The 13,144-nt window shown below is 53.3% G+C and overlaps 2 protein-coding genes across 4 annotated transcripts; one reads left to right on the top strand and one right to left on the bottom strand.

The window, feature by feature from the left end:
* Positions 1 to 3,343: 3,343 nt before the first annotated feature.
* On the bottom strand, positions 3,344 to 6,119 carry SHBG (sex hormone binding globulin). Of its 2 annotated transcripts, NM_001082370.1 has the most exon segments (8): positions 3,345 to 3,509; positions 3,703 to 3,910; positions 4,228 to 4,364; positions 4,465 to 4,624; positions 4,877 to 5,038; positions 5,234 to 5,423; positions 5,552 to 5,643; positions 5,741 to 5,888. In NM_001082370.1, coding segments are annotated over 8 exon segments (1,194 nt in total). In that variant the 5' UTR covers positions 5,837 to 5,888; the 3' UTR covers positions 3,345 to 3,360.
* Positions 6,120 to 6,782: 663 nt separating this feature from the next.
* SAT2 (spermidine/spermine N1-acetyltransferase family member 2) lies at positions 6,783 to 8,265 on the top strand. 2 transcript variants are annotated; one of them, XM_002718795.5, is made up of 6 exons: positions 6,783 to 7,091; positions 7,228 to 7,279; positions 7,416 to 7,499; positions 7,574 to 7,675; positions 7,789 to 7,829; positions 7,959 to 8,265. In XM_002718795.5, exons 1-6 carry the CDS (start codon positions 7,026 to 7,028, stop codon positions 8,124 to 8,126), a joined length of 513 nt encoding a protein of 170 aa, XP_002718841.1. In that variant the 5' UTR covers positions 6,783 to 7,025; the 3' UTR covers positions 8,127 to 8,265. The 2 variants fall into 2 exon arrangements, with proteins under 2 accessions (XP_002718841.1, XP_008268995.1); XM_008270773.4 differs by lacking the exon at positions 7,416 to 7,499 and having other exon boundaries at positions 6,788 to 7,091.
* The last annotated feature ends 4,879 nt before the right edge of the window (positions 8,266 to 13,144 follow it).

Genomic DNA, 13,144 nt, shown 5'->3' with positions numbered 1-13,144 from the left:
ACTTGAGGCATCACCGGCTGCCTCTCAGAATCAGCAGGAAGCTGGGTCTGACTGTGGTGTAACCTTGACTTACACCAGGCACTCAGATACGGGGCACAGGCATCCCCACCGGCAGCTTAACCTGCTGAACCACAGCATCTGCCGCTAGCTGTAACCACTATCTGAAATGATCCTGCTGATTTGTCTGCCTCTCCAATATTGTGAGCTCCATGAGAACAGGGAACACATCTGTCATTTTCACTAATGCACCATCAGTGTCTGAAACAGTGCCTGGCCAGCGCCGCGGCTCACTAGGCTAATCCTCCGCCTGTGGCGCTGGCACACCAGGTTCTAGTCCCGGTCGGGGCGCCGGATTCTGTCCCTGTGGCCCAGGAAGGCAGTGGAGAATGGCCCAAGTGCTTGGGCCCTGCACCTGAATGGGAGACCAGGAGAAGCACCTGGCTCCTGCCTTCGCATCAGTGCGGTGCGCAAGCCGCAGCGTGCTGGCCACAGCGGCCATTGGGGGGTATGTGTGTGAACCAACAGAAAAGGAAGACCTTTCTCTCTCTCTGTCCATTCTGTCAAAAAAAAAAAAAAAAAAAAAAGGAAACAGTGCCTGGCACAGAGTAGGTACTCACTAAGTATCAGCTGGATGAACATACCCAGGGAGCCTAGATGGATCTCGAACACTTCCCAAGGGGAGACTTAATTTGCACTCTCTTGCCACGCTGCGGATTCTCCTACTGTTGGCTGGGTGAATGTAGCTGTAGACTCAAGATTGCAAGGGGTACAAGGTGGAGTTTGGGATGTGTGTCTTCCACCCCAGAGACTCCACTGAAGTCTTCTTACTCCGGGCTTATGTAAGCCCAGGCTGATCCCTGCAGAAGGGGACAGCAAGTACGCTGAGTGACTCACCCTGTCGCCGGGGTTAATTACAGGAAGACCTTTGTTGCCAGTGCTGTGGCTCAATAGGCTAATCCTCCGCCTTGTGGCACCGGCACACCGGGTTCTAGTCCTGGTTGGGGCGCCGGATTCTGTCCCAGTTGCCCCTCTTCCAGGCCAGCTCTCTGCTGTGGCCAGGGAGTGCAGTGGCGGATGGCCCAAGTCCTTGGGCCCTGCACCCCATGAGAGACCAGGAGAAGCACCTGGCTCCTGCCTTCGGATCAGTGCGGTGCGCCGGCCACGGCGGCCATTGGAGGGTGAACCAATGGCAAAAAGGAAGACCTTTCTCTCTGTCTCTCTCTCTCTCCTCTCTCACTGTCCACCCTGCCTGTCAAAAAAAAAAAAAAAAAAAAAGAAGACCTTTGTAAGGAGCTAGGAAGCTTGGGACCAGCACTGTGGCAGGTTAAGTGGCTGCCTACGCGCTATCCTATAGGGGCACTGGTTCAAGTCCCTGCTATTCCACTTCTGAGCCAACTCACTGCTAATGTGCCTGGGAAAGCAATGGAAGATGGCCCAAGTGATTGGGCACTTGCCATACACATGGGAGACCTGGAGTAGTTCCTGGCTCCTGGTTTCAGCCCGGTCTAAGCCTGGCTGCTGTGACCATGTGGGGATGTGGGGAGTGAACCGGCAGATGAAAGATCTCTGTCTCCCTTACCCTCTCTGTAACTGCCTATATATATATATATATATATATTTTTTTTTTTTTAAAGAAACCAGGCAGCTGAGAGACCCTGAGATTCCCATGGATTAACAGTTTTTTTTTGTTGTTTTTTTTTTTTTTGTTTGTTTTTAAGATTTTTCTGGGGCTGATGCTGTGGCATAGCAGGTAAAGCTGCCACCTGCAGTCCTGGCATCCCATATGGGCGCCGGTTCAAGTCCCGGCTGCACCTCTTCCTATCCAGCTCTCTGGTATGGCCTGGGAAAGCAGAAGATGGCCCAAATCCTTGGGCCCCTGCACCTGCATGGGAGACCAGGAAGAAGCTCCTGATTCGTGGCTCCTGGCTCCTGATCAGGGCAGCTCCGGCAGTTGCGGCTAATTGGGGAGTGAACTATTGGATGGAAGACCTCTCTCTCTCTGTCTCTCCTCTCTCTGTCTAACTCTGACTTTCAAATAAATAAATAGTTTTAAAAAATAAATCTTAAAATATAATTACATATTTGAAATATTATTTGAAAATTTATTTGAAATATTATTGAAATATTGAAATAAATATAAATATTTATTTATTTATTTATTTACAGAGGCAGGGAGAGAGAGGGAGAGAGGGGTCTTCCATCTGCTGGTTCATTCCCCAAATGGCCACAACGGCCAGAGCTGAACTGATCTGAAGCCAGGAGCCTCTTCCAGGTCTCCCACGTGGGTGCAGGGACCCAAGCACTTGGGTCATCTTCTAATGCTTTCCTAGGCCATAGCAGAGAGCTAGATTGGAAATGGAGCAGTCTGGACTCGAACTGGCGCCTGTACTGGATGCCGGCACTGCAGGCAGTAGCTTTGCCCACTAAGCCAGAGTGTCAACCCCTGGCTTAACAGTTCTTCAGAGAGATGAGGAATGAGAGGAGCAGACTGAGGGCTGGAGCCCTGAGGGCTCTGTAGTGGGCAGGAGCCTCGGGCTGGGGCACATGGGTTCCCTAACATGTCTGGGAGCTGGGGCCAGGAGTTGGGAGCTTGACACAAGCGTTCCCCCACCCCACCCCACCCCGAGCTGGGGGCTGAGACAGGAAGGTGCCACAGAGAAGGTGGGGCACTGGAAGTCTCCAGGGGCCCAGGTCTGAGGGTTGGGGCCCACCTTCTTTGAGGGCACAGATATTCCTGGATGTATTTGTCCCAGCTGAGAGCAGCAAATGGGCACTCAGCAGGTGGACTAGGAGAGAGGGCCTCCCTGTGCTCCCCTCCCTTTCTCTTCCTCCCCGCCTCCGCACACCCTCCCCTTCCCAGAACCCCTGCCCCCATCTCTCCATGACCCTCTCGCGCCCCCTGCTGCTCCTTCCCTGAGCAGCAGTCACCAGTCCAAGGCCTACAATGACAGAGACAACACAATTCCATCTCTCCTTCTGCCTCCTGACCTTTCCAGACCATTCTGGAGTCTCAAAGGGACCAGATGCTGGGGAAGGAGGTGGGCACCAGGCTTCCGTAAAGTGACCCTTACCCGTGTGTCTGTGGGATCTCAGCCTACGGAGCTGCCTCTGAGAAGCCCTCCCTGGGGGGCCTCTTGGTGGTCTCCACCTTTCATAATTCTCTGCCTGCTCTTTCCTCACACTTGTGACAGCTTCCAGTTGCCCACCCGTTGGTTAACTTTAGATTGGGACCACCAAGAGGGGAGGAGCCAAGTGTTGCTCATCAACACAACTCAGTGCGTGGCACAGTGAGTGCCTGGTCCACTGCCTGTGCACGGGACAAGTTTTTCAAGAAATGAATGAATGAGATGCAAGGGGGCTTTAATGGGAGGTGTCGGTGCCATTGCCTGGGCTCGAGGGACAGCTGTGAGTCCAGATGTCTTGGCTTCTGTTCAGGGCCTTGTCCATGTCCAACTTCTGGCCTTGTGCCCAAAGGCCGTCCAAGCAAAAGGAGGCAGAAGAGTCCTCTCCTACGGGGAGGTGGCAGACAGCATTAGGGTGGTTTGGGCCCAGCAGCCTCTCCCCGCTTTTCAAGTTCTCCACCCTGAGTTTCCAAAAGCGTTTCGTCCCACTGCTCCCTGAGCCTGTCTCTTCTGTGGCCTTCCCCGCCCCCGGAGATCTCTTTCCCCTCCAGTGTGCCCCTCGAACATCACTCTCCCTTACCTGGTAAGGCCCCCAGGAAGAGACGCCCCTGAGGCTGGGCCCAGAGGTTGAGGAGGGGGCCAAGGCCCGAGGGAGGCAGACCCAGGGCCTGCTTCTTTGACCCCTGGCTCAAGACCGCCGTGGATACACCCAGCTTCAGCTGAAGAGGGAGTCCCCAGGCCAGGGGCAGATCCAGCCCTGGTTCCATCCCAGAAGACAGCACCACCTTCTGCAGCGTGTGCGGGACAGGGACAGGTGTTAAGGGAGGAAAGACAGAGCAACACCTTCTCCTAGGCTCTCACCCTGAGCAGACTGCCCTCTGCCTCTTAGCTTCACCTAGTTCTCACCCCTTAAATCCTGCCCCAGTTGTCCTCTATACAGCCACCCCCAGCCCAACAAGTAAAAGGCATTTACTTGCTGTAGGCAGCTTCCAAGTATGTGCCTGGCTCCCACTCTTTAGCCTAGATAATACTGACATTTTGGAGCCTCGCTTTCCCCATTGCTCCCAGGTCCCACTGGGTACAAGCAGGGCTGCCCTCCTTTTACTTGATCTTGCAGGTGAAGGCTGAGCCAATTAGGGTCCTCTGGCGTCCCAAGGGCAAGAAGGCGGCCTGAGCCCTCGGAGGGCTTGAGTTCAAGGTCCAAAGAGAAGGCCCAGGGCTCTGTCTGGGGCTGGGGAATGTCTGAGGAGAGACACATCCTCCTGATGCCTCCAGACAGGGGCTTTGTCGGAGGAAGGGAGAGCCGGTAATGGAAGGAGAAAGAGATCCAAAGGAAGTCTACCTTGGAGACTGAATTCTGCGTGAGTCCCTGGAGGGAAGAATATCCCAGGCTGCAACTCCACATCACAGCTTCTGCGGCTGGCATGGGCAGAGGCTGAGATCTGGGCCTGTGGGTCCAGCCAACTACCGCGGCGCAGGCAGCCATCCAGCGCAGGGACCAGCTGGCCGGGATGGGGAGAAGGAAGATGTGCTGACACTGGGATCACGGCGTCCGAGCCCCAGCCCAGCCTCCCTGCCCACAGTTTACTGCCCTCCGAGGCTCAAGCATTTGGTCTCCCCCACTGTAGCTCCCAAACTACCCCCTCTCCTTAAAATCATGCACTTAGATTCACGGGCCACCCACCGAGCTGCCCCCACCCCGCGCCCCCGCCCCGCAGCCCAGGGCCAAGTTCCTGCCCTGGTGATGTGGTTACCGGTAACCGAAGGCTGGAGGGGGGGAAGAGCAGCCCCCCCACTGCCAGCTTCATGACGGGCTGGGGTTTGTTGTGCAGGGTCCCAGACACCTGGCTCAGGCGCAGCACCTCCTCCCCATCCACCTCCAGCAGCACCGAGTCACCCCTGATCTTTACGTGCACCTGCAGGAAGGCGGTGAGAAGCCGCATCCCAGGGCCCCGCGGTCTGCTCCCCCCACTTACTCAGAGGCAGCTTACAGGCGTGCGAAGAACACACGCGCTCGAGACCCAGCCGGTGTCCTTGGCTGGCTCGGACCTTGTCACTTAACGCCACGGACTGAACTTCAGAATTCCCATCTCAGACCAGAGCTAGCTTACCTGATGCCAGCTGCCGTCATCCAGCCGGGGTCCAGCGCCCACAGTCAGCTGGGCCCAGGGATTGTGCATTTGGATCTCCGGCCTCCCGTCCCGAAGTCCCAGCATGAACCAGTCATCTTTAGGGCTGGTATCCCCATAAAAAATCACTCCCTCTGAATCCCACGTTCGGAGCTCAAAGGAGGAGGAGGCTCTGTAAGGACACAGATGGAAAGCGTGTGAGGGTGCACGTGGGGTTGGGGGGGCGTGGGGTTAGGGAGAGAGGACAGGCAGGTAGACAGGGAAAGAGGGTAGGGCCGGGGGAATGGGTCAATCCCCTACTTGACGAGCCTGGTGAGGTCAAAGGTCAGCACTTGGATAGGCTCCTGTCCTAGGCCATTGATGAGGTGCACAGCAGGAGAGTCCTGGGCCCTCTATCAGGGAGAGAAAATAGAGAATAAGCAGAGAAGGGAGGAGGGCAGAACCGGCAATGCGGCTCATTGAAGCCCACGCAGGGCCGGGCTTCTGCACCTGGGTGGCCAGAACGCTTCTCAGGGCCAGCCGATGGTGGGCGTGAGGCAGCAGCAGCAGCAGCAGCAGCAGCGGCGGCAGTGGCGGAGTAGCCATCAGGCCTCTGCTCTCCACAATCAGCCGGGCTCCAATCTGGCTCACTCAGCTCCCGGGACAATGAATATGTGGGGGCAGGCAGCTTTGCCAAAGGGTGGTGGAAGGCTAAAGGTTGCCCTGGCGGGGGAAGAGGGACAGGGCCACTGACCCTATGGCCCCTCTCCGGGCAAACGGGGTGAGGGCCGGTCACTCTGCTACCATCCCTCATTGCCAAGAAAGCCAGTGAATGGGGAGAGGAGACCTCACTCCCTTCTCCTCCTCCACAGCCAGGCTCCCCAAGCCTCTGCAGTCCTGCCCTGCTCCCCAGGGAGCACCCTCTATCAGGAGGGGGATGCCAAAGCCCCAGGATGGAGCCCAGGAGCCTTGAGCAAGTCACCTCACCTTTTGCTTCAAGTCCTAGTCCTTGAAAGCAAAATAATCCCTCCTTTATGGGGTTGTTGAGATAAGGGAGGGCCTGGTATCTGCTCTGAACGCCTCCCTCAGGGCTTTCCCAGGCCTCTGAGCCGCCTCGCACAAGAAGGTATTGTGTCTGGGGATGATTTAGTGGGTACCAAGAAGGGGCCCGCCCCCCACTCGCAACTATCTTTCCTTATCCGTTTGTACAGGACCCAACAGTCTACCAACAGTCTGACCCATTTTAAAATGCAAATGCCCCTGAATCAGAAAATAACACTTGGAGGCATCCAGAGCTGGGGGTCTCCGGGCTGTGCCCCCCTCGAGTGCGGGTGCTCCCGAGTGGCTGGGCGAGCGTGAAGGCTTAAGTTGAAAACCATGCACACTTCCATTAAAGAAGCACGAGGCGAGGCTGTGACTTCCGGGCCGTGCAGCGTCTCCCAGGGAGGCGGGGACGCTCCGATAACAGCCACCAGGAAGTCCGGGCGCTCCAGCCTTGACCCCTGCTCCAGGGCCCGGTCACAAGACTCCGCTGTCGGGGCGGGGCTGGCGCGAGGCCGCGCCCACTCTGCAAGCTGATTGGCTGGTGGGAGTGCTGCTGCTTGGGGACCATCCAGGGGCTATCTGGGCGGTGAGGACCACCTGGCCCGACCCCCGCTCCGCTTCCTGGTCCGCGGCAACTTCCGCCGCCTCGCTTTCCCTGGAGTTTCGGGACCCGAGCTTGTAGGCCCTTGTGCGGAGCCCCGCAGGACGGAAGTGGGGACTGTGGACTTTGGTCCAGACGTTGGGGACCGGGATGGCCTCCGTGCGGATCCGAGAGGCCAAAGAGGGGGACTGTGGAGACATCCTGAGGCTAATTCGGGTGAAAGCTGCGGGTCGGAAACCGTGGTGCCGGAGGGGGATGGGGCGGGGCCTGAGCAGGGACCTGCGGGTGGGGCCGGGGTAGGGGCGCGCCCTGGGACCCTGCTCCTCATCTCGCCTGGGTCCCTCCGTCCTAGGAACTTGCTGAATACGAGAAGCTCTCTGATCAGGTGAAGATCACTGAAGAAGGTGGGGACTGAGCACCTGGGGCCCGATGGAGCCCGGGGAGGAAGTGAGGGATGGGTTACCCAGGCAGCAGCTCCGGGCTAGGCATGCACCTAGGGCCTCCTTCTGTGTCTCTTTGTCACAACTCCAATCTCTGCAGTCCTGAGAGCAGATGGCTTTGGAGAGAATCCTTTCTATCACTGTCTGGTCGCAGAGATTCTTCCAGAACCTGGAGAGCCGCAGGGTAAGAGCACCTGCCCATCCATCCCAGAGGTATCTGGCCCAGGCTCCCACACGCCTTACCTCTCTCTCTCTCAGGGCCCTTTGTGGTGGGCTATGGGCTGTACTACTACATCTACAGCACATGGAAAGGACGCAACGTTTATCTGGAGGACATCTACGTGATGCCAGAATACCGGGGTACGGGCAAGGCCCCCCACCATCCCCTGCCCTCTCATCCCAGCATGGGCCTTTTTTCTGACACCCCCCCCCCCGACTGCATCACTCTTTTTGCCTCTTTCTCTCCACAACAGGTCAGGGGATTGGCACCAAAATAATCAAAAAGGTGGCCGAGGTGAGGAGAGGGGTGGGCACTTTCAGGGAGTTCCAGAAAAAGGCCCCTCGGGTGAAATAAGGGAGAATAAAGGAAAGAAAGCCTTTTCCTCCACGATCCCAGGAGAGCGAGCGATGTCTTCTCTCACAGGTGGCTCTGGACAAGGGCTGCTCCCAGTTCCGCCTGGCAGTCCTGAACTGGAACAAGAAGGCCATGGACTTGTACAAGGCCCTGGGAGCCCAAGATCTGACTGAGGCCGAAGGCTGGCACTCCTTCCGCTTTGAAGGCGAGGCAATGAGGGAGTTGGCAGGAAGGTGATGCCATCCCTCAGGGATCTCTCTCTGCTGACTCTCCTCCTCGGCGAACTCCAGCACTCCTCAGAGTATGCAAAGAGTGGAATTCAGGGGCGGCCTTTCCTCCTTGTTGAGGGTGAACAATAAATGAGTCTTGCCCTGTCCTGATGTGTTGGGTAGAGCAGTTGGTGAGGTGATCAGCCTTAAATGATCAGTTTAAGTTCATAATCGATCATAAAGATAGGATTAAGTGTCAACGGGATCACATAAGACCAGTGTCTGCTAATAATAATTGATAGAATTAAAGAGTAGGCTGGTGCCGCGGCTCAATAGGCTAATCCTCCGCCTGCGGTGCCGTTCGGGGCACCGGATTCTGTCCTGGTTGCCCCTCTTCCTGTCCAGCTCTCTGCTGTGGCCCGGGAGTGCAGTGGAGGATGGCCCAAGTCCTTGGGCCCTGCACCCTATGGGAGACCAGGAGAAGCACCTGGCTCCTGGCTTCAGATCAGCGTGGTGCGCCAGCTGCAGCGGCCATTGGAGGGTGAAACAACGGTAAAGGAAGACCTTTCTCTCTGCCTCTCTCACTGTCCAGTCTGCCTGTCCAAAAAAAAAAAAAAAAAGAATTAAAAAGGAGAGAACGACCCGACCCAATGTGGGAAGTGGGATACACAGCAGACTCAGAATGGCAGATGCCCTAAACAGCACTCTGGCCTCAGAATCAGCCCTTAAGGCATTTGGATCTGGCTAAAAAGCCCATGAGAATTTCTCAGGCATGGAAAGCCAAGACACTGTGGCAAAAAATGACCTAAATGAAAGATCTCTGTGGGTGAGATCCCAGTGGAAAGAACGGGCCATCAAAGAAGGAGGTACCTTTCTCTGAAGGGAGGAGATAACTTCCACTTTGATTATGGACTTGTCTAAATAAGGTCAAGGTTTGTGGACTGGAGAGGCTTCCACAGCCTTGGCAGCTCATGATAACAGCCTCGGGTGATTACTGATGTCATAAATAAGAGTGTCAACTGTTAAATCAACAACAGGAGTCACTGTACACTTACTCCCCATGTAGGATCTCTCTCCTTAATGTGTTGTACTATGCAAGTTGACAAAACTAGTATTCAAACAGTACTTTATACTTTGTATGTCTGTGTGGGTGCAAACTGTTGAACTCTTTCCTTAGTATATACTAAGTTGAACTTCTGTATATAAGGATAATTGGAAATAAATCTTAATGAAGAATGGGATGGGAGAGGGAGTAGGAGATGGGATGGTTTATGGGTGGGAAGGTGGTTATGGGAGGAAAAACCGCTATAATCCAAAAGTTGTACTTTCAAAATTTATATTTATTAAATAAAAGTTTAAAAAAAAAAGAAAAATATAGAGAGAGAAGCTTCAGCCACCCCAAGAGCCTCCCTGAACATTCTGTTCGGTGGATGCTTTCCTGGGGGGAGGGGAAGCTGGGCCCAAGGTGACCGTCACACCCAGGTGGCCAGAGTCTTGGTGGTCTTGGAACATCGAGGGCAGGGGAGCAAGGGGTAACCTTGGCTCATCCAGTTTGTTGCGTGTGGGACCCAGACAGAGGCCTCAGATGTCTGTGCCAGGTCTGAGACCGAGGCAGGCCCAGGCTCAGCAGACAGCCAGGCTGCCACCTGGTGTTGGCATTTCAGGGGGCGCTGGAAAGGACAGGGACCCGACCTGTACAAACCCAGCTCACCAGCTGGTGCTTCTCTTTTCAAAAGTCACGGTCTTTGTTTTCAGTCTGGCGTTCAGCAAAACAAAAGCATTTAGGGCCAAGGAGACAAGGTGGGAAACTGGCCCGTTTTCCACTTTCATAATACTTTATTTAAAAACATTTTCTTTCAGTTTATTTATTTGAATGACAGAGTTACAGAGAGAAAGAGAGAGAGAGAGAGAGAGAGAGAGAGAGAGAGAGAGCATCCATCCGCTCATTCACTCAACAGATGGCCACAAGGAGCAGTACTGGGCGCCAGGCTGAAGTCAGGAGCCAGAGCTTCATCAGCATTCTGATCGATCCTACCTGGATCTTTCTCTCCTGAGACCACCCAGGGGCTTCCAGCCCAACTACCAGTAAGTTCATTAGCGTACTAAAAGATACATTGTCTGACATTTAAGGATTTTAGGAATTGTTTGCCCGAATACTAGTATGTATTGCACAATATGACGCTGGCCTGTGAGTCCAGCTTCCTGCAGATGGCCCCATCTGCCTGTCTTGAGACAGTGAAGTTGGTTAGTCCTTCTCCCAGGCGGAGCAGAAGGAATTCAGTCTCATACCACTGGCCCAGCTCAGTCTGGCAAAGATTGCTGCTCTTCAAGCGTGAACAATCTGTCTAGTGATGAAACTTAAAACTGAACACATTTCTGGAAGGAAGCAAGAGCAGAGTCGTGTCCTCTTAGTGGTCAGGGTCAGAGGGAGGGAGAGGACCGTCCCTAAGCACCACCTGGGACTTTCTGACTTCTGTGTCATGCCTCCGTATCAGTTCTTCAAAAAATAAATAAAACTGTAAACACTAAAGCAGATGACAAGGGTATGAACTAGGAAACTTAATATTCCCTAAGTGTTAAATCTTAAAAAAAAAAAAAAAAAAAAAAAAAAGAGTGTGTGTGGGCAGTGGCATGTGCCATAGCAGGTAAAGTGGCTGTCTGTGACACTAGCTCCCTGCTAATGGTCTGAGAAATGCAACAGAATGTGGCCCAAGTGTTTGGGCCCCAGCTAGCAACATGGGAGACCTGGATGAAGCTCCTGGATCCTAGATTCAGTCAGGTCCAGTGCTGGCTGTTGTGGCTATCTAGGGAGTGAACCAGTGGATGGAAGATCTGTCTCCCCTCCTCCCTGAATTATTTGAAAGGCAGAGTTACACAGAGGGAGAGACAGTGCCTGCAGTGCTGGCATCTCATATGGGCGCCGATTTGAGTCCCAGCTGCTCCACTTCCGATCTAGTTCCCTGCTAATGCACTTAGGAAAGCATCAGAAGATGGCTGAAGTCCCTGGGCCCCTGAACCCATTGGGAGACTCGGGAGAAGCTCCTGGCTCTGGCCTGGCAGAGCCCTGATTGTGCAACCATTTGGGGACTGAACCAGCAGTTGGAAGATCTCTCTGTGTCTGTCTCTCCTTCTCTCTGTAACTTTGCCTTTAAATAAATAAATCTACATTTTTTAATTCGAGAGGCAGAGGCAGAGTCAGAGAGAGAGGTCTTCCATCCACTGGTTCACTCCCCAGATGGCCGCAACAGCCAGAATTGCGCCGATCCGAAGCCAGGAGGCAGGAGTTCTTCCAGGTCTCCCACGCAGGTGCAGGGGCCCAAGGAGTTTGGCTATCTTCCACTGCTTTCCCAGGCCAGAGCAGAGAGCTGGATGGGAAGTGGCGCAGCCAAGATTTGTACTGGCGCTCATATGGGATGCCGGTGTCACAGGCAGTGGTTTTATCCACTACAGCACAGCGCCGGCCCCTCTCCTTTTCCCCACCCCTATTCTTTGTCAGAATATACAATGACTAGAGCAGATGAAGAGGAGTCAGACCTGACAGGACTGCTGCTGCCATTTCTAAGATTTGTTTCTCTATTGCTTATGAGTCCAAATCCAAACCTTTCAGTCTAACAGTCAGCAAGCAATTTTTTATTTTATTATTTTATTTTTTTGAAAAGCAGAGAGAGAGAGAGAGAGACAGAGATCTTCCATCTGCTGGCTCACCCTCAAATGCCTGGCAAGTGAAAACCAGGAGCCTGAAACTCAGTCTGGGCAGCCTATGCCGGTGGCAGCGCTCCAAGCACTGCAGCCATCACCTGCTACCTCCCAGGGTGCTCACTGGCAGGAAGATAGAGGAGAAGCATAGCTGGTACTCAAGCCCAGGCACCCTGAAGCAGGATGTGGGGCTCCCAAGTGCTACGCCAAATGTTGGCCCCTAACAAAACCTGTCGGCACACCTTGACAATCTGCCCACTTAATTTCTTTAACTCTCCCCACTCCTTATCAGAATCCTGCCGATTGTCTCTTTACTATTTCTGCTTCCCTACTTGTTGTTATTCTATTAGAGGCATTTCTTTCTTTCTTTCTTTCTTTCTTTCTTTCTTTCTTTCTTTCTTTCTTCCTTCCTTCCTTCCTTCCTTCCTTCCTTCCTTCCTTCCTTCCTTCCTTCCTTCCTTCCTTCCTTCCTTCCTTTTACTAGCCATTTAAATAGTGGTATAGTTGCAGTTTCATCATAGACCCAATTCATTTCTCAGTCCATAATTTTCTTTAGCAATTTAATTGCCTGCTAGGGCTGTGACTATGATTAATATGCTAATGCTCCTACCTCCCCAGCCCAGACCTCTTCTGGGCTACACATTGTGTCCATCCACCTGCAAGACAGTTATTATTTGCTGTACCAGGAACTGTGTAAGGTACTGGATCTATAAGGTGGGGATAAACAGACATGGAACCCAGTCTCTGACGTCACAGAGCTCAGAGTGTGATGGCAGAAAACACTGGAAAAATTATTAACATTAACATTACAACCACGATGCATGCCAGGGAAGAATGCAGTAAGTTCTGAGAGAGTGAGGCAGGAGACCTAAGCTAACATGGGTATAGTGGGAGGCTAAGAAAATCACATTTAAGGGGCCAGCATTGTGGTGCAGTGGGTTAAGCCACCACTTGCAATGCCAGCATTCCATACAGATGTCAGTTCAAGTCCTGGTTGCTCCATTTCCAATCCAGCTTGGACCCCTGCACCCATGTGGGAAATCTGGTTGAGTTCCATGCTGCTGGCATTAGCCTGATCCAGGCCTGGCCACTGTGGCCACTTGAGGAGTGAACCAGCAGGTGGATGTGCTCGCTCGCTCTCCGTCTCTGCCTTTCTCTCTGTAATTCTGCCTTTCAAATAAATGAATCTTTAAAAAATAAACTTTGCAGGGATATGAAAAACTTTGACTGGATTAGTTGATCTCCTTCAGTTTAAAAGAAGGCCAATAAGCCAGTTAAATATATATATATCTTTAAATACTTACATATTTTTTCTTATTGCATTTCTTTTTACCTTTTTTTTTCTTGTGG

Source organism: Oryctolagus cuniculus, chromosome 17, assembly GCF_964237555.1.
Source record: "Oryctolagus cuniculus chromosome 17, mOryCun1.1, whole genome shotgun sequence".
NCBI classification, from domain to species: domain Eukaryota; kingdom Metazoa; phylum Chordata; class Mammalia; order Lagomorpha; family Leporidae; genus Oryctolagus; species Oryctolagus cuniculus.
Note: the sequence above shows the minus strand (reverse complement) of the source record. Positions and strands in the feature narration are given on the sequence as shown.